The sequence below is a fragment of the Hypanus sabinus genome, chromosome 15 (genome assembly GCF_030144855.1).
Source record: "Hypanus sabinus isolate sHypSab1 chromosome 15, sHypSab1.hap1, whole genome shotgun sequence".
In the NCBI taxonomy this organism is placed as follows: Eukaryota; Metazoa; Chordata; class Chondrichthyes; order Myliobatiformes; family Dasyatidae; genus Hypanus; species Hypanus sabinus.
This window is the reverse complement of record NC_082720.1, coordinates 75533721-75557426: the sequence shown is the minus strand read 5'-3', so window position 1 is coordinate 75557426 and position 23706 is coordinate 75533721. Positions and strand designations below refer to the sequence as shown.

Here is a 23706-nt window from a genome sequence, read left to right as displayed (position 1 = left end):
CTGAAGAAAAACTTTAAAAGATTACTTCCATCTATAAGCACATTAAACAAGAGGAGTCAGTTACAAGGTCATGTCATTGCATGACTAATTGACTGTCAACCAGTTTAGTGCTGTAAAGTCAAAACACTCAAGTTTAACAGTCCGGTAACAGAACGCATGAACATAGGAACTTGGGGAAATAGAAATGACCATTTACACCGTCCAATTCATGTCAGCTGCATCTGGATTCCCGACCTGATTTGATCATTTTTCATCTTTTTCAGATTGTATCCATATCTTTCCACTTCCTGCTGAATCAGTAATTGACCAAATTCCCTTTTGAATACTTCAACAAAGTCAGCATTTACTACACTAGGTGCCAGCCCTTTCCATAAATCAAAAACTCCAAGCGTGACAAAGTTATTTCTGAAGTCTGGTGGAGGCCTCTTCACATTCTATTCATGTCAGCTAGTTTTTATATGTTAATTCTGTACAAAACGCTTCTCTCAACATTCACACCACCAGTTCCCTTCATCTTTGTTTCAGGAACTTGGATCCCTCCTGTCCTTTAATCCTTCAGAATTGTTGATTTATAGAATATACTCTAACCAGCTGCAGGGGTTCAGACATTTTATATCCAGAATAATGAATAGCTGGCTGTGAGTGAGTTACGGGCTGTAATCTGATCATGAGCCTCAGAAGATTTATGCAGAGAATAATGGATACTTGGAAAAGATTCATCTGTAAACTGTAATTTTTAAATGAGAATTTTTTTTTGCAATAGGCAGACTCAATCATGGAACAGCCAACATTGGTTTACTCTGAAAATACAAACGCAAGTCAGTGAACAGAGTCCACAATGGATTGAATTTCTGATTTAAAAAAACCTGCGCTGTCAAACATGACTGCTGATGCAAAAATATTTCTGCATCAAACTCCACTGCCTTTGCGTCTGTTTACAAACACAACCATCTTTCACAGAACTTCCCATTTCTTTTATCTTCAAGAGCATTGCTTTGAACAGAGAAAAGCATTTGTTACTGTTTTAATCCAAGAACTGAGAAAAATGATAATGCTAAGTTGTAAATGAAAGTGGAAATAATGTTTTCACTTAGCCTTTTTTTTTCTGCTGGGGTTTTGAAAATCAACTAGAACTATATTTCATCCCAGTCATGCTCTATTATGAATGGGCTAGTGTACGGTATCTCTTTCAGCACAGTACTATTGCATGCAGCCTGCTGCTTTAGTGATAATTTGATGGCTTTTTATTGCAAGTTTAGGGCAGGCAGGAGGGTTTAACAGGTTCTTAAGTAATTTGTAATTTTACCCACCCCACCAAACAACATTTAATCAGAGATAGTTGTTGAAGTTTCATGATAGTGTTGTATTTACAGCTATAATGGGAAATCTGAGCATGAATGAAATGTACGAGAAAAAGCAATTGCCAACGATCTCTCTATAGAACCAGGCTTTTTGCCAGACTAGAATGGCACTCCAGTTGTGGGTGTGGGATATAGCCTTAACATTCCCCTTTACTCTTGCCTAAATTATTACAGACACTTACCAATTGAGGGGAGGAGGAGAATAAAGTAACCAATCAAAAACACAATTAATGATGCTACTAAGATCTGACTGTGGTAATACTGGAAACTGTTTCTACATGATTCCTCACAAAAGCAGTGTTGTTTTTGGATAAATCTGAATAAATCTGAGGACAACTGTCCATCTCAGAAGCTTTAGAAGCATTCCGTTATTACACTGTCAAATTTCTCATCTAAGTTTTGTCTTCTATTAAGTCATCAAATAACTAAGCCACAATTAGTGTTTCTTTGAATTTAATAATATGTTGCCTAAAAATTGTTTGGTCATTATTTTATCTTGATAAATATTGATAGGCATTTGAAATTAATATTACCCAGTCTAATTTTTAATTAGAGCATGATGAATGAAGAAGCTGTTGAACGGTTTTACACGATATATATTTTCTGATTTCAAAGTTTATCAAAATCATTTAATTATGACTATTTATAAATTTTTTATGACCACAGGAAACCACAAAACCTCTTAATCATGCTGTTAGAGGCACATTTTAACAATTAATTTGTTAATTGAATGGTCTCAAATTTTTCTGTGGCAGATGCCTTTTAAAAGCATTTTTGGTTTCTGCTTCTGTAGCAGAATACAAGTAACTAGTAATTGCTTAGAAATGAATGCATCAGACAGTTGATTCTTTTACACAGGACAAAACGTTCATTCATCTTACTTTGTCGAATACCTTAAAACTAATTGGCATTGTAATTGGCATTGATGTCTGCATTTAAATAGCAGCACTCCAAGTTAGAAGGTAACAGTCTTTTTTAGCTTTGATCTCACCAACAATCTCTAGCAGAAGGAAGGAATAAAATTACCCATCAGGATAAAATTTACAGGTAATTTGCAGTTCAAGGATTTCAGGTGCCTGTATTAAATTAGATAAACTACCTGGGAGAAACTATTTGTTTTTGCTCTTCCCCATTCTTCCACTTTTTCTTTTATTACTTGATCGTGTGTGTGTGTGTGTGTGTGTGTGTGTGTGTGTGTGTGTGTGTGTGTGTGTGTGTGTGTGTGTGTGTGTGTGTGTGTGTGTGTGTGTGTGTGTGTGTATGTGTGTGTGTGTGTGTAAGGGGGAAAGGGCTTGATTTGCTGTTGTTTTGCGGGTGTGATGGTTGTTAATGCAAACAGCGCATTTCAGTCTACTTCGATGTACATACGATAAACAAATCGGAATCTGAATCATTTTGTAAACCATTGATCTAAGTAAGAAGCCAATAAGCCACCTGATACAATCATATGCAGGGAACTTTCTACATCCACAAGAAGCTACGGGGAGGGGCCAGGTTTTGCTCTTTCTCCTTCAGTAATGACTAAAAATTGGAGACTCTTTCTTCCCTCTTCCCTCTCTTGACAAGGTGGATGTGGAGGGGATGTCTCCTGTGGTGGAGGAATCTAGAACGAGGGGTCATTGTTTAAAAATAAGATGTCATCCATTTAAGATGGAATTGAGGTGATTCTTTTTCTCTTCAGAGGGACATAAATCCTCAGGATTGTCTTAAAGGTGGTAGAAGCAAAGTCTTTTAATGTTCTTGAAGCTGTTGTGGAACTTGATTATCAAAGGGAAGAAATATTACGACAGAGATGGAAATACAGACCTGAGCTTACAATCAGATCAGAGGGGATCTTAATGAACGATAAACAATATGGTCTATTCCTGCTCCTATGTTTGTCCGTCCTCTCCAGCACGTCCAGTACCATTGTTCCAACTCCTCCCCTCCATAATCCAGGTCTGAGTAAAAACTATGACTGTGACCAAACTAATGAAAAGTTCACAACAGGACTGATTACTGATTCATTTAAAACAAACACTGCACTTGTATAAGTTCCAATTCGGAGATACGCACCAATGAAATATGCCAGAAGTATAGCCAGCACCACCGAGGCAGCGATAGAGCACAACGCAGCGCACTTCCAGCTACAGTACTTGGACGGCTTCTTGAGTTTAAAAGCATTTCGAGAGAAGGTGCTTCTGGGTAAGAGTCGTGGAGGTGGAGAGTAGACAGTACCAGAGGTTAAAGGATAGCCTGGCGAAGATGTGCTGAACAGAGGTGTTGTCCCAGAAGAGGTCTTAAAAAGAAAGTGCCTGGAAGAGAGAAAGAACAATCTTCAGAAAGGAAGTATACAGTCTGGCATGACTTCTTTTGCATTTCAAGTCTGGCAAATGAGAAAAGAACAGAAGGCACCAAATTTTGCCTGTTCTTAATGGATTACACTTTCTCATTTGGAATCCTAAAATTCTCTTATCACATCATAATTGCATTTCAAAAAGAGCTTGCCTGGGAACTTCAACCTTATAAGGAGAATTTCTTTTCATTTTTATAGTCCAAGGGCCAAGATTAGTTTGGTGTGCTTAGCATCAAACTGGTAGTCATGAACACATCTGCATTTTTATCTCAAAGAACAGCTAAAATATCACAGGATTTTAGTCAATTATCTAGTGGTAGGAAGACTTAGTTGCAATGTCAGAGTTTGCACTTCATCAAGGGAATGATGGATCTTACCGCATATTGTTGGGCAAAACACCAAAGAAAGCAGTGTTCATATTCACTGGGCAGAGAGCGCAACATGATGCTCAGAGCTTGTAATGTCACGTAGTTCCTTTCTAGGTATTTACACAGCTAGTTCAAGCAAAGAAATTCTCTTGCTGGTGCCAATTAATCTCAAACCTGTAAAACTAAAGATGATGGAGATTGATAAAGGGGCTAATTTGCAGTCTCTAGTGCCTCCAAGGGGCTAATCTTGCTGGCTGGAGTCAGTAGTTCTGATCAGAACCGCCAGCGTTCAGCCATTTAAACTTCACTAAGTTGAAGTCTTATCCGCTGTCGAGTGCGTAAGTCTAAGTCTAACTGAGTGACAGATGGTGCCGCATCTGTCACTACACTCTGTCGTTGGGTTCCAACGGCAGAATCCAGTCTTGATGGGAATCCCCAGCATTATGTTGGGAAATTATCTTTCAGATCATATGCCTGGTTTGACGTGGCATAGGATCTAGAACCCCAGTGTGGATTTGATTCTCGGCCTGGAAGTCAGGAGGCAAGTGGGAAGGTATGTATTCCTTTAATAATTTCACTAAAATTAACACCATTTATTATTTTTAAGTCTTCACATTTTTATAATTTTTAAAAATGCTTATTATTTTTTCTTTAACTATTAATTGATTTTGATATTTTTTCATGTTTATGGATATCTGTAATCTATGAAACTGTAGGAACGATGCCTTTGTTCAAAGTCCCTTTTACTTTCCTGATTCCACCATTAAAATTTCAGCTCACTCTGACTCTGTTGCACTCATTGTTAATTTCACTGATTTTTTTTTCATTTTATATATCTTTTGAAGCTTTTCCATTGTTTTATGTCACTTAGAGGCTTAAACACAGATCTTGCTTCCTCCCTCTTTTCTTTGGTCATCCTTTGCTAAATTCCAAAATCCTTCTCATCTTTAGACTGACTACTGTCTTTTTGGCATAATTATAAGCCCTTTCCTTTAATCTAACACAATTTTCATATCTTGTTAGCCATGTTTGGACCATATGTCTCCAGAGGATATTATTCCTTAAGGGTATAGAAACCTTAAGAATGATGAATTGCTTCTTTAAATGTGTTGCCGTTATTTAAATAGTTCCTTATCTTTATCAAGGCAGTGAAGCTGGGGATGGAGTTTGGAAACTGTCAAAGTTTTCAAGGTCTTTTTGGGGATCCTTGAAATTACTTTACAATTTCTCCATTAATCAACTCATTCCCTTGTAGTTTGCTTTGCAGAAATTTAAGAGCCTTATTTCCCTCGTGACCAGATCCATTTGAAAGTCAGAGGCAAATTGTATCAAATTAGGACTATTCTTTTCAATAGGCTCTTTTACTACAAGGTCAATTAACCCTGTTTCCCAGAACAATGTTGGATCTGAAATAGTTTGTCCCTCTATCCAGAAAATGAGCTCAAATGCATTCCACAAACTTTTTTTCCTACTGCTACTGCAGACTTGATTTGCCTAGTGCATGGAAAAAAATCATGCTCCACTCTAATTTCAAAAATCGCAGAACAAACCAGAGGGACCATATGACTTTCTCTAATCCCTGAATGTGGCAGTAAACCTATTTGGTAGCTGCCTGAGATAACTGTGCCCCTGCACCTGTTGTATTCTGCTCCAGGTACCCCCACCCCGGCAGAGGTGATCCTCCTTAACTTAAAGTCATTCTGCAAAGCTAGCCGTGACAAAAAGTAGTGATAGGAATGCAGGTGGTACTTCCTGAAACCCATACCCCGGACTCTCTTGATAGACAACTGGCCCCTGACATTTGATTTGTTTTGAGTATTTGGTTGGGACTTAAAAATTATTCAACTAAACTTAATTAGAAAACAAAACTTAGATTAAACATGAGGGCAAAAAATAAATTTAATTACAAACACCTTGAAGCACTAGAGATTAATTAAAAACTTGAAAACACATAAACTGCTTATCTGCACTCAGTACATAGGGAATTAATTCAAGCTGGAATCGATGGACCCTTAAATGAATGGGGTTGTGCTCCTTAGGACAGGAATCTCTGCCATAAAGTTGATGGACTGAATGCAAAATGCATCCATGTTCTTTTAAAAAGGCCAGTGGTGAAGCAAGTCAAATGCATAGTATCTGGCCTTCAGCTCATTCCAACACAGGGCTGGAGAATTCAGTGATGAACTGAACAGAGAGAGGCAGAAGCAACAGGTACTTTAAGTACTGCTTTGCCATTAGGATTGAGAGCACGTTCAGCAAATTCAATGACTGGGGTTAAACTCATCACTCAATAGCTATCATTGCCTTGCAAAGTGAAGAATTACAGTTCCTTCCATTAATCAGCAAAAAATGTAATTTGAAAAGGCCACTTTTCCTGAGAATATCTCTTTACATTAATTTTACACTACACTGGGGCCTTTTTGAATATTTTGCCTTTCTGAAATGGCTGTCATACCCATTCAGGATTAGTTAGCTGCTTGCAATAACATGGTGACAACAAAAGCTGGAATCAAATCATGAAACTGACAGATTTTGTTTGTGTCAGAGATTAGTGTTGGGTTTTCTGCCATTTTCCACATTCAGAATGTCAGGGAATTCCAGTGTGAGTCAATATTTCTAGATTGATTGACCCACACTGCAGCCAGCAGTGAAGACATATTGCCTGTTTATTTATAAGCTGCTCAGGAATAAGTCTGTGATGCTGGTGGGCCCTTCGGTTGTGAGGCATAGAATCTTAACATCCTGCTTTAATAGTTGGAAATACCAGAAAAGCTTTTCATGCAGCGCTCACTCTTTTCAGTAGTTATACACAGACTATTCCAATATGAAATCAATACAAATACAAGAAATAGCAAAAATGAATTGGTTATAAACCCATCAGATAAGAGGGAGAAGATCATCATAGTCCCTATTCACTAGTGATTGCATTCCAATGATGGCATTTTCTTGTTTCTTGCTGCCTTGTCTCTCATGTAAATTATTGGTATTGTATGACCAAACCAAAGCCTAAAATTTATCCAGTTTTATTCTCTATCAACTCAACAGCTCTTGCAGGAAAATTAGTTGTACACATTTGTGACCCCTTGTGTGAAAAAATCTTGTAATCTATGAACTCTTTTGAGACAAGTATCTATTGGCACCTTCCACTCTGGCTCGAATATATAGCGCTCTGACTCAACCCTAACTCTGAGGCAAAGCTCGCTTGAGACCCCGACTTGATCCTTGATTGAGGCTCTAGTCTGGGGGTCGGCAACCCGCGGCTCCGGAGCCACATGTGGCTCTTTTACGTCTGTGCTGCGGCTCCCTGTTGCGTCGGGAAATAATTGGTTGTGGCGACCCTTTTCCTGGCACATCCGAACCAACTCACAATTAGATAGCCTACGGGGGTTTGCGAGCACAGAGCTTTGGAGCCTCTGCGCCATGGGGGGCAGGTTGAGGGAGGCTTAAAAGTGAGGCTGAAGATTTCGAATAAAGTTTTTTCCTTCGACTGCAGTTACCGACTCCGTGTCGTAATTTTAGCGCTGCGTGTAGCACACTGCTACATGGTCAGTATTTAATTAAAATGTATTTTATGTTAGTTTGTTAGTTTTTGAAATGTAAATCTAAATTTGAAGATTATGGTGATCTTGTACAATCTAAATAAGACGTTGTGGCGACCCATTTCCTGACACATCCGAACCGGCTCACAATTAGCCAGCGTTCAGGCTAAGGGAGATAGCCTACGGGGGTTTGTGAGTACGTGTCTTTTGCAGCATCTGCGCCCATGGGGGGGCGGGTTGAGGGAGGCTTAAAAGCAAGGCTGTTTAGTTCGAATAAAGCTATCTTTGATTGCAGTTTACTGACTGCGTGTAGCACACCGCTACAACGTGTTTTTATCGCTGGCTGTCCAGAGGGGAGGTGCTGAAACGCTTTGTCGCGTGTCTGGAAGAAGTGAAAACTTTCCTGGGCAGCAAAGGGCTCAACTTTCCTGAGCTGGAACAGCCAGAGTGGCTGGAAAAGCTACACTTCATGGTAGACATGACAGCGCACCTGAACACGCTGAACACAGCTCTTCAACGGGGTAAGGACGTACAGCCCTGCACATGTTGGAGGATGTTTTGGCAAGTTGACGTTGCTTGCCAGAGATTTACAGAAAGGCACATTGTCTCACATCCCCAATTTGAGAGAGTTCAAACAAGGTCACGACATGATAAATTCGGAGTATTTACATTCTGCAATCATCACAATGCAAACATTGTTTGGGAAATGCTTCTGTGAGTTCAGAGAGGAAAAAAACACATTATCCTTCCCGGTCACTCCCCTAAGCATCGATCCATCCCTACTGAATACGACTGCATTGTCAGGTGTGAGTCAACCTGAACAAGTATGATAAATATTTTAATTGCCTATTATTTTACATATATTCATATGTTTTCATTGTTCAGTGAAATAGTCCTTTTATTTTTCAGGTTGACAGCTGGCTGACGTTATTTTTGGTTTGCTGCTGGCGGCAAATTTACGTTTGGCGTTTTTCATAAATACAAGAAGGACTCAAATAGACGTTGAGTATTTTACTTAAAAGTAACCTTCAACCCAACGTCTTTTTTTCAGAGTTCAAAATGTTTTTGTTGCATGCAGAAATGTAATTTCGTTTTCTCTGCAGGAGTTCATCAATTTCATAAATGCAACACATTATAGTTTGTTTATACATAGCATAAAGGCAAAGCAAAACATTGTATGCAGTGTTATTTCATTTTAAATGTCCAACGGGTTTTGCGGCTCCCAGTGTTTTCTTTTCTGTGGGAAACGGGTCCAAGTGGCTCTTTCAGTGGTAAAGGTTGCTGACCCCTGCTCTAGTCCATTCTTCATCTGGAATCCAAATTAATCTCCAAACACAATGGGTGAATCCTCCACATTTTCTCCCATCTCAATGGCATCTGCAGTTGGTTCCACTCTCTATTTACTTAATACTTTCCTCTGCCATCCAATTATGTTCGTACCATTGATCAATATTCATCCCCACAGTTCATATGCTGTAAACATGACAATGAGCATGTAATACAGTGCATCTCAGCAAAAACCAATAACTTTCCCATTCCTGTTCTAAACATATCTTTACCTCTCTCCCCCCCACCTCTGCAATTCCCTTCTCCATGTGCCCCTCCCTCCCAACACTTAACCCTGCATGTGGCCCAAGTGCTACACCTGCCCATGCACCTTCTCCCTCACTTTCATTCAGGAGCCCAGGCAGTCTTTCCAGGTGAGGCAAGACTTCACCTGCAAATCTGGAGGGGCCATCGATTGTGTCTGGTGCTTCGGATGCAACCCCTCCCTACTGGTGAGACTCGTCATTAATTGGGGAACCATTTTGTCGAGCACCTCCTCACCGCCCACTACAAGCTGGACTTCCTGGTGGACGCGCATTTTAACTCCAATTCTCATTCCCATTCTGACGTGTCAGCACAGCCATCCTCAGGGCAGAGGGGCAACACCTTATATTCCGTCTGGGGAGCCTCCAATCTGATGGCAGGAACATTGAGTTCTCCTTCCGGTAACAAATTTCCGTGCACCCCCTTCCTCTATTACCCACTCTGACCTTTTACATCTTCTCATCTGCCTATTACTTGCACTTGGGTCCCCTCCTCTTCCTCTTTCTCCTCAGGTCCACTCTTGCACCCCATCAGATTCCTTCTTCACCAGCCCTTGACCTTTCCCACCCCCTGGCTTCACTTATAACCTTCCAATTGGCCTTCTTTCCCACCCACACCTTTTTATTCCGGCATCATCCCCCTTCCCTCTCAGTCCTGGGGAGAGGCCTCAGCCTGAAATGTTGACTACCTATTAATTTCCATAGTTGCTGCCTGACCTGCTGAGTTCCTCCAGAGTTTTGTGTGTGTTGCTTTGAATTTCCAGCATCTGCAGACTTTCTCTTGTTGACAATAACTTTTCAGATACTTAAGATCAGGACTCATTGAAAACAAAGATCTACAGTACTAGACAATTTATTATGTGGTGCAATGATTGTGTATAATACATAAAAGTTATATTAAATCATAGAAATTATTCAGAAAATCTGAATTTACTGCTTATTTTGCTTCAGTTACTAAATTGTTCAAGCTCTTCTGCGACCTGATGTGTTAATACAGTAAGTCCAAACATGTACAACACTGTTGGCATAAATGTAAGGCAAGTCATGTCTGATCTGGTCTGATGCTGCAGACTCCAGTACTTGGTAGGCTCCTTTTGAGTGAGGGAGTAATGGGTCTTTCAGTTCTTAAATTAGTGCAGGTAATCCTATTCCCTGTTTTTAACCCAGCACTTTTTGAAATTACAAATATAAGTCAATTTGTTTTTAAAGCCAGGCTATCTCGACCCAGAGCTGTTCAAAATCAACTTCCAAGTCAAGCTAAAGTCTTTAGACTGAGGATTTACAACCAATCAGCGTTCACACTGAGCCACAGGGTACTGCCTTAGGCAAAGGCACATGCAGGTATCATTGATTAATTGAAGTTTTCTATGTTATATGATTTAGTTCATAAAATCATTCGAATAGGAGTGTGAGGAGCTAAAGATGGCGGCAGAGATTTTTGTGGACCTGGGCGACTTCTTCGAGTTCGTCCGTGAAACAGTTTAAATATTTGTTCTCGTGTCTTTTGTTTTCTTTCTAAGGTGGCTGTGGTCCTGTTGGAGCGCATGACCTACAACTGTGCTCAAACTACATTCTTCACGGACGGTGGGTTCTTGCTCTTCAGAACTCACCAAGTGGCCTGCATCTTGTGATCTCCAGAAGCGGCTTGCAAGACGTGCGCCTTTGGGGTGCAGCCCTGTGCCTCGCGGATGTCACTGACTGAAGGAGATCGAAACATCGAGACAGCGGGCATGGCCGTTGGAGGCCATTGATCTCTCTCTCTCTCTCGATGATTCTTGAGTCAGGGGAGCTCAAATAAGTGACGCCGCAGATTGTAACATTGAAACAGTGAACTGATGGCCTCCTCTCTCGCTGTAGCAGGAGCGATCGCTCTCACTCTCTCTCCCCCTCATTAATGAGAGACAGGGCCCATTGAGATGTTGAAGTGTTAGAGTGGACAGTAATTTTTGATGAATTCTAGATCATAGTCTCTGGGGGTTTGCTAATGCTTGCCAGGTGCATGGTGGGGGCTGATGCCTTTTGCTGAAGCAAGTGAGCGAATAAGCTTGATGCTTTCCTCTGTGTGTGTGGGAGGGGAGGGGGCTTTGGGGTTCTAACATTTTTCTGTCATTCATTCTTTGTTTTATTTTCTCTCTGTTATATGGATGTTTGCAAAGAGTAAGGATTTCAGGTTGGATACTTTATACATTCATTGACACTAAATTTAACCATTGAAGGTACATAAACATTTTGCTCTGAGAAATGGGACAATGTGATGATCAGTGCTTAAGTTGTGGGTCAATTTATGAAGGGAGATATGGTTAAAGTTATTTGGACCACTCTGGAATTATGTGATCCATGGAGCCTGAACGGAAAATGCCTGATACATGCACCTTCCTTCTACTGCCTTCTTTCCTTCCTGTTGTATGTTCTCTACATTTATATTCCTCTTCCTCCTCAGTTTATTGCCCGCTGACTGATAGCAAGGGGTAGACTATTGTTATGGCCCAATGGCAGGCAATACAGTATGTCTTCAGAATATGACACTAACTCAACTGCAGGGCAATGCCACCTGTTGAGATAATAGGGGGATGTTTTCAGCACCAAGATAGTGTGCCAAGGCAGCATAACTTTTCCCTGGTGATCTGCTGTGCACAGGTTTCTCTGCATAGTTGTGAGCCATTTGATTTGCTGTGCTGGGTGTAATAAAGAAGGCACAAATGGGGGTCTGAATGAAGAAGTCTCGATCTTGCAGGGTTGCAGATATTCAATTTTGCCGTGCACACTGCCTGTTGAGGGAGTGCAATTGCTTTCTGTGAAAGTGAAAATTATCCAAGGCGATGGATATGCTGTCCATTAGACCATAAGGTATTGGAGCAGAATTGGGCCATTCAGCCCATTGACTCTGCTCCACCATTCCATCATGTCTGATTTATTATCTCTCTTAATCCTATTCTCCTGCCTTCTTCGCGTAACCTTTGACAACCTTATTAAGCAAGAACATATCAACTCCCCTTTAAATATACCCAATGACTTGGCCTCCATGGCTGTCTGCGGGAATGAATTCCACAAATTCAGTACCCGCTGGATAACGTGATTCCTCCTCCTCTCTGTCTGTACAGTGAGCAAGCTTGCAGACTATTCAAACCCAGCTGTTTGCTCTCCCTGTGATGCAGCTGAGGGCTGAATTTTGGTAATTCTATCCCCCAACTCTCCAACTACTCCTAGCTTTTCTAGGAGTACAAAGAACTACCATCACTTTGCCAGACACAGAGAAAAAAACAGCATGGATGTACTACTTTGAAGTTGTAGTTTTATCTTATGACACCAGGAGATTTGAGTCACAATTTCTTTTATAAAGCAAAGACATTTCAGATATTGCTCTCTGCTGAAGCTGTGGGTGAGAAATTGTTCCCTGAAGGTGTGCAACACACACAGTCTCCAGTGAAGAGCATTTCTCTTCCTCTTCCCTTCAAGAGCAGGTTGCTTGCTCACTGTGGCCTCTTCAATGTCTCAATTGCACAACACATTTGTGGCTCTTCTGCGATCACCCAATTGCCTTCAACAGCACGCCCCTCATCACACTCCCCACTGCCACCTGAGTAAGGCTGAGCAGCCCATCCATGACTGGGAGCAACTTGTTTTGGATCAAGATTTTAAATAAATAACTAAGTATTTCTGCACCAGACTGTCCACTCCATTTATTCCACAGAGAGTTCAAACAATTGTTAAAAAGCTGTAAAATTCTCACAGCAACAGCCTGAAGAAAATAATCCAGTAACTAACCTGCAAATATTTCATGATCTCTTCAAATAATACTGGTTGGGGATCCTTCATCATATCTAACATTTATTCAGCTGTTCAGAGTTAAAGCAGGATATTGGCTGGACAGCAGCCTTTGAAAATGGCAGTGCTGGGATCAACTCGTGATTTGGACTGATTGATACGATTACTGGGTTGCTCTATATACTTCCACTAGTCATTAGGCAAATCTGAAAACTCTAACCTAAAAATTTTTAAATGTACACAAGTGTATCTAGGGTCACCGTCAGGTTGGAGGAGTAACACCTCATATTACATCTGAGTGGCCTCCATCCTGATGGCATGAAGTTCAATTTCTCTAACCTGGTAATTGTCCCCCTCCCCATTCCCCACTCTGGGTAGCCCCATACCTCTTCTCTTCTCCTCATCTGCCTATTGCTTCCCCTTACTCCCATGGGCCACTCTCCTCTCCAATCAGATTCCTTCTTCTTCAGACATTTCCACCTATTCCACCTATCACCTATCTTCTCCCTTCTACACCTCCCCCATCCCCTACCCACCTGGCTTCACCTATCACTTTCTAGATCGTACTCCATCTCCTTTTCCCACGTTGTTATTCTGGCTTCTTCCCCTTTCCTTGCCAGTCTTGGTGAAAGGTCTCAGCCCAAAACATCGACTGTTTATTCTTTTTCATAGGTGCTGCCTGACCTGCTGAATTCCTCAAACATTTTATATGTGTGACTAGGTGTACGTAGGGGCCCATTTTCATGAAATGGATACCCCATGGTGTTACCTAAGAAGGTTAGTCCAGGTCCCTTCCAGAACCACAAACTTCCAAATTGGAATTCAATCCCAATACAAGTGAAAATAAAGTCTGAAAAGAAGCAAGCCATCGAGAAGCATCCCCACTCTTGTGCTACAATGATAACAAAGTAAATCCTCTAATTGACTGTCAAATAAATCATACCTAGCTTTTTAATTTTATCACCTTTACCACAGGACATTACTTTGTCATGCACATTTGTGTACAATTTGCTTCTGCAATATGCATTGCCTTATATTAATCCACATTCATATTCCCTCCTGGTCAGGTAATTAAAAATTCCATTGTAGAACAGTACCAAAACATGGGAATGTAAAATTCAAGTCACAGAAGCTGTCAACAAGATTAGGCACTTCATTTGCACATTGCTCTAAAGCTGGCCCATTGAGAAGGAAAATAAAAGTAAAGAAAAAATATTGTGAACTGCAACAGGAAACATTCTGGTAAGAACGGCAAAATTAATTGCTTTTCACAACTAATTCTTTCAGAATGCCAGTTTGTTGATCTAAGTTTTTTTTCCCATACCTTAACTGTGTGTTTGGTATAATTGAAACAAAACTGAAAACAAAAAAATACTCAAAATATTGCTCAAATCTGTCAACACATGGCAGAAATTAATTTAAAGTTATTTATTTTATTACAGTGATACATTGTGCCTGCTTACAGTTTAAAAAGTGTTGGTATTTCTTATTGCATTTTAGAGTTTTATAAGTATCAATTATTTAAATAGGTATACTTCTTAAGTCTTAATTCAAACATGGTCCTTTCACCTTGGACCCAAGTATAAATCAAACCCAAATGACAAGTCTTCTAAAGCTGCCTGCTGTAAAAGTCTAATGATAGATGAAGTATGGATATTATCAATCAGAAGGGAACAGGTGCGGACACAAAACCGCTGTACTTGCTGGAGACAGGGCATATTGCCATTAGACAACGAGAGAGTCATTGAAAAGAATGAAGCAGAATTTGTCTGTGATCTCACCCTCTGGAGAATGTTATAATGAGGCTTAACACAAGCTTGAGGAACAGCGAGGGCCTCCTCTACTGTCTAGACATGTTGCAACCTCCGGACAATATTAACATCCAGTAACTCACTTTCTCAGTATCAGAACCGGCTTCTGCCATAAGTCATCTGTCAGTGATACTGGCCGAGATTTTTTTCTCCCTCCTCTTTTCCAAAGTCAAATCTGCCAAGCCTGTCCGATGGCTCTGCATTTGTCTTTATCAACACTCTCTAAGTGCAACTATTCACCCATTGACCATTACCAATTTCCATGGCAACCCTGGCAAATTTGGGCCTCACCTTATCAAAGATATTTTTTTAAATCATAACTTTTTCCCCCACATGCTCTTCTTTCTCAGTCTAAAACAAATGCATATTTCTCTTCTACCCGGTTGACGAATGATTTTTAATCTGCAATATTAGCTCTATTTTGCTTTCCATTGATGCCGAATGACCTCCGGGTGTTTCCATCATTTGCTGCAATTCTTTCCAGAATCAGAACCAGGTTTATAATTATTGACATGTGTCATGAACTTGTTGTTTTGGAGAGCAGTATGGTGCAAAGCATCAGAAGCAGGTGTAATATCACCAGCATATATTGTGAATTTTTTTGGCTTAGCGGCAGCAGTAAAATGCAATACATGATAATATAGAACAAAAATAAATCAATTACAGTAAGTATATGTATATTAAATAGTTAAATTAAAAATGGTACACAAAATGAACAATAAAAAAAGTGAGGTTGTGTTCATGGTTCAGTGTCCATTTAGGAATCATATGGCAGAGGAGAAGAAGCTGTTCCTGAATTGCTGAGTGTGTGCATTCAGGCTCCTCCCTGATGATAACAATGAGAAGAAGGCATGTCCTGGCTGATGGGGGTCCATAATAATGGACAGCACCTTTCTGAGGTAATGCTCCTTGAAGATATCTTGTGCACTACGGAGGCTGGTAAGCAAGATGGAGCTGACTAATTTTACAACTTTCTGTAGCATCTTTCGATCCTGTGCAGTAGCCACCCTCATACCAGACAGTGATGTAGTCACCAGAAAGCCCTTTACAGTGCACCTGTAGAAGTTTTTGTGTATTTTAGGTAACAAGCCAAATCTCCTCAAGCTCCTAATGAAATATAGCCACTACCTAGCTTTCTTTATAGCTGCATTGATATGTTGGGACCAGTTTAGGCTCTCCTCACTTCCTGTGAAATGGGGATGCCTCTTTTTCCCTTATTAGGGAGAGAGAGAGATTGTGGTATGTTGAATACCGGGTGAACAAGTAGTCTTTGGGGTGCTGCAAGTCTGTGTCTTTATTGATGCTTTGCTGCACACTTGAGTGCTCTGTGGGGGGTGTCAAAGCTTTTTTTTGCTGTTGGGGGAGGGGAGGTCATTGCTTTGCTGCCGCTTGTGTGTGGGAGAGGGAGCTGGGGGGGGGGGCTTTGGGGTTCTAATATTTAACTGTCATTCATTCTTTGGGGCACTCCTCTGTTTTTGTAGATGGTTGCGAAGAAAAAGCATTTCAGGATGCATATTGTATACACTTCCCTGACATTAAATGTACCTTTGAAACCTTTGAAGACCACAGACCATAAGCATAGCAGCAGAAATAGGCTATTTGGCCCATCTGCCATTCAATCATGGCTGATCCTCCTTAGCCCCAATCCCTGGCCTTCCTGTAACTTTTGATGCTATGGAGGCCAATCAAGAATCTATCAATTTCTCCTTAAATACACACAGCTGCCTATGGTAACAAATTCCACAAAGTGACCATCCTCTGGCTAAACAATTCACTCTGCACCTCTGTTTTAAATGGATGCCCTCTATCTTGAAGCTGTGTCCTCTGTCCTAGACATCCTTTCCACATCTACTCTGTCCAAGTCTTTCAGCATTTGAAAGGTTTCAATGAGACCGCCCCTTAGCCTTGTAAATTTCAGCAGGTACAGGCCCAGAGCCATCAAATGTTCCTCACATGATAACCCTTTCATTCCTGGAATCATCCTTGTGAACCTCCTCTGAAACCTCTACAATGCCAGCACATCTCTACTAAGATGAGGAGCCCAAAACTGTTCACAATACACAAGGTGAGGCCTCACCAGTGCCTTATAAAGCCTCAGCATCACATCCCCGCTCTTACATTCTAGACCTCTTGAAATGAATGCTAACATTGCATTTGTCTTCCTCACCACTGTCTCAACCTGCAAATTAACCTTCAGGGTGTTCTGCACGATGACTCCCAGGTCCTTTTACATCTCAGATTTTTGGATTTTCTCCTCGTTTATAAAACAGTCTGCACATTTACTTCTTCTATAAAAGTGCATGACTGTGCATTTTCCAACATGGTACTTCATTCGCCACTTTCTTGCCCATTCTCCTAAGCCCTTCTGCAGCGTACCTGTCTCCTCAACACTACCTGCCCCTCCACTAATCTTCGTATCACCTGCAAACTTGGTAACAAAACCATCTATTCCATCATCTACATCTTTAATATACAGTATAAAAAAGTGGTCCCAACACCAACCCCTGTGAAACCTAACCATTACATTGCACTGATTGTTTGATTCCGCACTCCTTTCAGATACTGATCTTTCCTGTTCAGGTGTGTTGCTGTGGGAATGCACTAAATAGAAGGCAGGTATACCTTCATTGATGGGGCTTGGCAACAAATTATCCTGGTGTTCCATTCACACACCCTTTGTTGGTGAAACTAAACGTAAAGTGTTGTAAAATAAGAACCATCCAGGAGCTATGAAGAAAAAAAACAGTGCATGGAGACACAAGAGATTCTGCAGATGCTGGAAATCTTGAGTAACACACAGAAAATCTGGAGGAACTCAACAGCATCTATAAATAGGAAAAAGCAGTTGACTTTTCAGACCAAGACCCTTCTTCGGGATTGGAAAGGAAGGGGACAAAAGTCAGAAGAAGGTGGGGATAAGGAAAGTAGTACCAGCAGGCAGGTGATAGTTGAGATCAGGTGAGGTGGAAGGCAGGTGGGTGGGGGGGGGGGGATGAAAGAAGAAACTGGGAAGTGATAGGTGGAAGAGGAAAAGGAAGAAGAAGAGAAGAAGTAGAAGTGGAAGTGGAAGAAGCAGTGTAAGTAGGAGCAGGAGAAGGAGGAGTAATCTAATAGAAGGGAATGGTGCATCATGGAAGAATGTGAAGGAGGAGATAGGGAAGTGTAGAGAAGAGGTTAGAGGGTAACCAGAATTGGGAACGGAAAAAGGAGAAAGGAGAGGGGAAGAATTTACTGGAAGTTAGCAAAATTGATGCGGAAGTTATGTGAACATGGAGAGTGTGTTCTAAAGCTCAAAAATAGGACTGATAGCTCTGAGTATATCCTACCATGACTACCTCTACTTATTTGATCATCAGGATACCCTTCCAAGTGCCTGTGCAGTTAATCATCTATAACAAGCACAATCCTGAGCCCGCCACCCCATCTCCTTGATGTTTCTTAATCAGAAGATATACAATAGGAAATACCAAACACATATTGTTCTTCATCTTGGATAATTGAGTTGTTTAACAAAATTAACTAGCTTCTGAATGGTATCAAATTTGCTGATTTCAGTTGCCAACTCCCTTTCCAATTCTATCACACATTTTTATTTTATTTTTGAACAATTTTAATCTACATGAAGTACTTAATTAACAAATTGACTTACATCAGAAAGCCTTGTCAGAGCAAGGTTATATATCTCATAAATATTAAAGACTTAGGCATCAATTTCCATAATTCACTATTTAAAGGACTCCAGTCATCCTGGTGAGATAACTTGAGAAACATTTCCCGCTGAAGTGACGGCATAGTTGGCTTTACTGCAACAGAATTTTCATCTGTCACAATACAGAAACCTTGGCTGCTTATGATTGTTGTGGATTTAGAAGCCCAGAAGTGAGTTGGTAACAGTATGACTAACAACCAGTATTCAGCTGGACAACAATAGATTGAATTTAGAGTCAATTCAGCAGCACAGGAAGCCATTGCGTCTATTGGTTTTTGAAGCATGCAAAGGACAAAACATTGGTGAGACCCCATGTGGAACATTGTGTTAGGTTTTGGTTACCCTGTTATAGAAAAGATGCCAGAGTGCAGAGATTTACAAGGATGTTGCCAGGACTTGAGGCACTGTGTTATGGAGGGAGGTTGAGCAGGCTGGCATACAATTCATTGGAGTGTGGAGGAATATGGGGCGATCTTAAGGGGGAGGGTTAAGGTCGTGAGGGATGGAGATACAGTGAATACACACAATCTTTTTCTCACTGTTGTGGAATCAAGATCCAAAGGTTATAGTTCTAAGGTGAGAGGGAAGAAATTTAAACTGATGGACTCTGTATTCACTCAGAGGATAGTATGTATATGAAATGAGCTGCCAAAAGTGGTTGAGGTAGGTTATTTAACAACACCGAAATGATGCTTGGACAAGTACATGGACAGGAAAAGTTTTGAAGGGTAAAGGCTGACTGGGTCGACTTGGATGTAGTTATGATGGTGGGAGAAGAGCAAAATCATAGAGCGACACAGCACAGAAATGCACCCCATTCCACCACGTCTCTTAAAAGTTGTGATTATATCTGACTTCATCTCCTCTGTGTAAAAAATCTTTCTGCTTAAGTTCCCTAGAAAACACCTTCCTCTTACATTATTCCTGTGTCCTCTTGATTTTGATGTCCCTGCCATGAGAAAAAGATTTTGACCATCTATTCTGTCTATCCCTTCAATAACATTGCATACCCTGTCAAAGTCAAATTTATTGTCAGATGCACAAGTACATGGTGGAATGAAAAACTTACCAACAGATACATCATTACCTAAGCAACATTCATAAGAAAAGCATTGATTTAAAATTGTAAAGGGGGGTTTCTTCTTCTTCTTTGTTACTGTGTATGTAATCAGAAGGGCTTTGTTTTGTTAACTAGCAGGAATGTTTCTTTGTTGCAAGAGAGTGCTGGGAGAATTGTATTCCTTTGTAAACCAAATGGGGATTAATGTTCTTTCTTCTGAGTCTGTAAGCTTTTGTTGACGGGCTTTTGGGCAGATCGGCGTGAGGGGGTCGAGAGAGAGGACGCAATGCGGTAAGCTGGGCGAGGAACGGACCCCAAGCGGGGGTCTGAGGCCCGGAGATACTCCGAGGAGGGGGGATGAAGCTAGATGTGCTTGGTTGACCACGTCAGAGGGTCCTGAGCTGCGAGTCGAGGAGTTCGGAGGGGATCGAATGGTGGCCAGAAGACTTCAGTAATTGAGCTCCAACGGTTGTGCACAAAGTGGTTTGGACTTTGATAAGTTTGGCGCCTTTTCTTTATTTTTTCTCTTCATATATACTGTATCATTATTAATCACTTAGTTATAGTAACCTTTATAAATTGTACTCATTTAATCGCTTATGGTGTACTGTCTGTTTTTGGGTGAGGCAGGGACATCACACAGCATCCACACCAGCTGATTACCCAGTTTGGCGGGGCCGAAGGCTGCTCCCCCTAGACGAGAACGAGCTGAGCGAGCCTGAGGCGACCCAGGGGGTTACAAAATAAATTATGAATTATTTTTACAAGAAAATACAATTGGAACAAAAAAGTCCATCTGAGTATAATCAAGGTGATCTTAGTGTTGCTAAGCTGTAATGACTAGGGTTTTGCTAGTTGGTTAAAGAAACAAATGGTTGAAGGGAAGTAGCTGTTCTTGATCCTGGAAGTGTGAGACTTCAGGCTTCCGTACCTCCTGCCTGAAGCTAGCTTCAAAAGGATGACATGGCCCAGGTGGTGGGGATCTTTGATGATAGACATTGATTTCTTGAAACAGTGTCTCTTATAGATTCTACCTATGGTCCAGAGGGCTGTGCCATGACTCATGGGCAGAGTTGACTACTCTCTTCAGCTTTTATATTCTTGTGCATTCAAATTGCCGTATCAGACCATAATGCAACTAGTCAGGATACTTCAACAGTATATCAGCACCTTGCACTGTTGTACAAGCAGTACAAATGCTGATGTACTTTCTTTATGATTGCATTCGTGTACTGAGCCAAGGACAAGTCATCCAATATGTCATTGCCTAGGAAGCTAAAGTTGTTGACTCTCTCCACTGTCAATCCCTCAAAACAGACTGGTGTATGTTTGTTCTCCTTTCCCTTCCTAAAATCACCAATCAGTCCTTCAGTTTTGCTGATATTAAGTAAGAGGTTTTTTTTTGATATTCTGCTCTGGAAGTGTCATCGGCAAATTTGAGGATGGCATTGGAGTTGCATTTAGACACATGGTCATGTTTTTATAGAGAGTAGAGCAGGGTGAGGTCACCTCTCAGTTTCTTTTGCTAAAAAGAAAACAAACTTAGCCTATTTAGTCTCTCCCCATAATGAAAATATTTTAAACTAGGTAATAGCCTGGTGAATCTCCTCTCCATTCTGTCTAGTACAACCATGTATTGCTAATTGTGTGGGGACCAGAACTGCACACAATATTCTAAGAGCACAAACCAGCCTTTTGCAAAGCTACAACATAAGGTCCCAATTTTTATATTCTCTGCTCTGAGCAATTAACTAAAGAGCCATCAGAATGTGTTTGTCAAATGGGGAGAGATTAAGAATACTGGTTTTACACTCTCAGGAGTTTAGAGGATTGAATTCTTGTAAAACATACAAAATTTTGGGGACTTGACAAGGTAGAAATAGGGCAAATAATCTTTGAGTTGTGGCATCTAGAATCAAGGGTCACAACTACAAAATGAAGGTAAGCCATTCAGGTCATACAAGAGGAAACTTCTTCATCCAGTGTTGGTGAATCTTAAAAGTTCTCTTTTCCAAAGTCTGCTGTCAACTCAGTTGTTACTTATATTCCAGATAGGATTTAAGATGTTAAAGAATTCAAGGGAAATGGATTTTGCTCAGAGAAGTGGTGCTAAGGTAAGAGGCGAGCCATGGTCTATTGAAAGCAGAGCAGTCATGAGGGGACTAGTGACTGAGTCCTGCTTCTGCTACTTATATTTTTATATGTTAGGTTGTCTTTGAGTGATAGGCAATCCTCACAAACATTACAATGGACAATGCACAAGCAAGTGAAAATTACAAGAGTGAGATCCAGGCATCCATTGTGGGCAATTGAATACCATTTCTTCAGTCCTGAAGAAGGGTCTCAGCCCAAAACATTGCCTATCTACTCCCTTCCATTGATGCTGTTTGACTGGCTGAGTTCCTCCAGCATTTTGTATGCGTTGCACTGAATACCAGTGTGCATGCTTGTAGACCATGAGCTGTGGAGTGCCCAGAAGTGAAAAGGTGGATTTTGTGCCACTCACTCACCGAGTCCTCCATTTTCAATACTATGTTTTTCTTTCATTGAAATTTAATTGCTTGTACAAGTAAATGTAATGCTAAATGACTCAGTTTCTGGGCACGAATACTTCAAAGCTGTCTGCTCTTTGTTTTCTATTTACTGTTCAACTCAAAAGCTTAAGAAGCATTGATTTGTTTTTATTTTTACAATAAAATATAAAATCCAAAACTGCAATATACAACTAACAATAAGGAGAAGCGGACATTCTATGCATTGTTCCCAGTACATGAACATATACTGTGTGTATATGAAGTCTATCCAATGTATATAAACACATATTGTAATTTGTTCATAATATAAGACAAAGAGAACAAAGTTTACATACTCAATCTGCGGTCACAGAAATGAAATTTTTCTATTGTTATATTTTCAGAGATGCTCCAGGAGTCCCTCTGAAAATTTTCCACTCCTACCAGACTATGTAGCGGCAGGCAGAATATACAGGATGACAAGCTTTTAGTCATGTTGCTATCACAAGCCAGATAAACTTTAAGAACAGCTGCTCTTTCCTGCCACGTCATTTTTATTACTATTTTTGAGGTTTGCGATGAAGTTAAATACTTCATTTTTCATTAGGCGTTTCAGGAGGTTTGGTATGTCACCAAAGATTCTAAGCAAGTTTCTACAGATGTACCATGTAGATCATTCTAGCTGGTTGTATCGTCATCTGGTATGGAAGATAATGCTCCCTCTAATTTGTAATGACCACTGTGCACAAAAATCATGTGCTGTGCAATTTTTTTGCCCGGTGACAATAACATGTGTGCACTGAATAATTTATTCAATAAAAGCAGTATAAATAAGACAGTTCTAAAATTTGCAGACAAGCGATTGCAAACTCCATGTCGTCAACATCATCTGCGTCAGAAACTGGAAAAAGAAATGTGATTGTGTATGATCATGAAATATACTTAATATGCCAATGAGGTAGAGGTGACAATCTTTTGTGTGCATTTTAAATTCCTTTGTGTGCTAGTAGCAAGACGTGTGCATGCGCACACATGCACACCTTAGAGGGAACGTTGATGGAGGGGTTGTCTTGACGGGATCAGAAAAGGTTGTAAACTCAGCCATTTCCATCACGGACACAAACTTCTCACCAAAGAGGGCATCTTCAAAAGGTGATGCCTTAAAAAGCTGTCATCCATCATTAAGAACCCTCACCACCCAGGTCATGCCCTCTTCTCACTGCTTAGGAGCAGGGAGGTTCTACTGCAGTTGTACAAGGCCTTGGTGAGACCGCACCTAGAATATTGTGTGCAGTTTTGGTCCCCTAATCTGAGGAAAGACATTCTTGCCATAGAGGGAGTACAGAGAAGGTTCACCAGATTGATTCCTGAGATGGCAGGACTTTCATATGAAGAAAGACTGGATCTACTAGGCTTATACTCACTGGAATTTAGAAGATTGAGGGGGGGATCTTATTGAAACATATAAAATTCTAAAGGGATTGGACAGGCTAGATGCAGGAAGATTGTTTCCGATGTTGGGCAAGTCCAGAATGAGGGGTCACAGTTTAAGGATAAAGGAGAAGCCTTTTAGGACCGAGATGAGAAAAACTTCTTCACACAGAGAGTGGTGAATCTGTGGAATTCTCTGCCACAGGGAACAGTTGAGGCCGGTTC

The 23706-nt window shown here is 40.7% G+C and overlaps 1 protein-coding gene across 1 annotated transcript in view; it reads right to left on the bottom strand.

Moving 5' to 3' along the window:
* Nucleotides 1-23706, bottom strand: part of LOC132405597 (teneurin-2-like) — a 1448984-nt gene that overhangs the window by 218126 nt on the left and 1207152 nt on the right. Inside the window, exon 7 of the mRNA XM_059990528.1 lies at nucleotides 3417-3655. Within this exon, the coding sequence (XP_059846511.1) occupies nucleotides 3417-3655 (239 nt within the window). The remainder of the gene's footprint in view (nucleotides 1-3416; nucleotides 3656-23706) is intronic.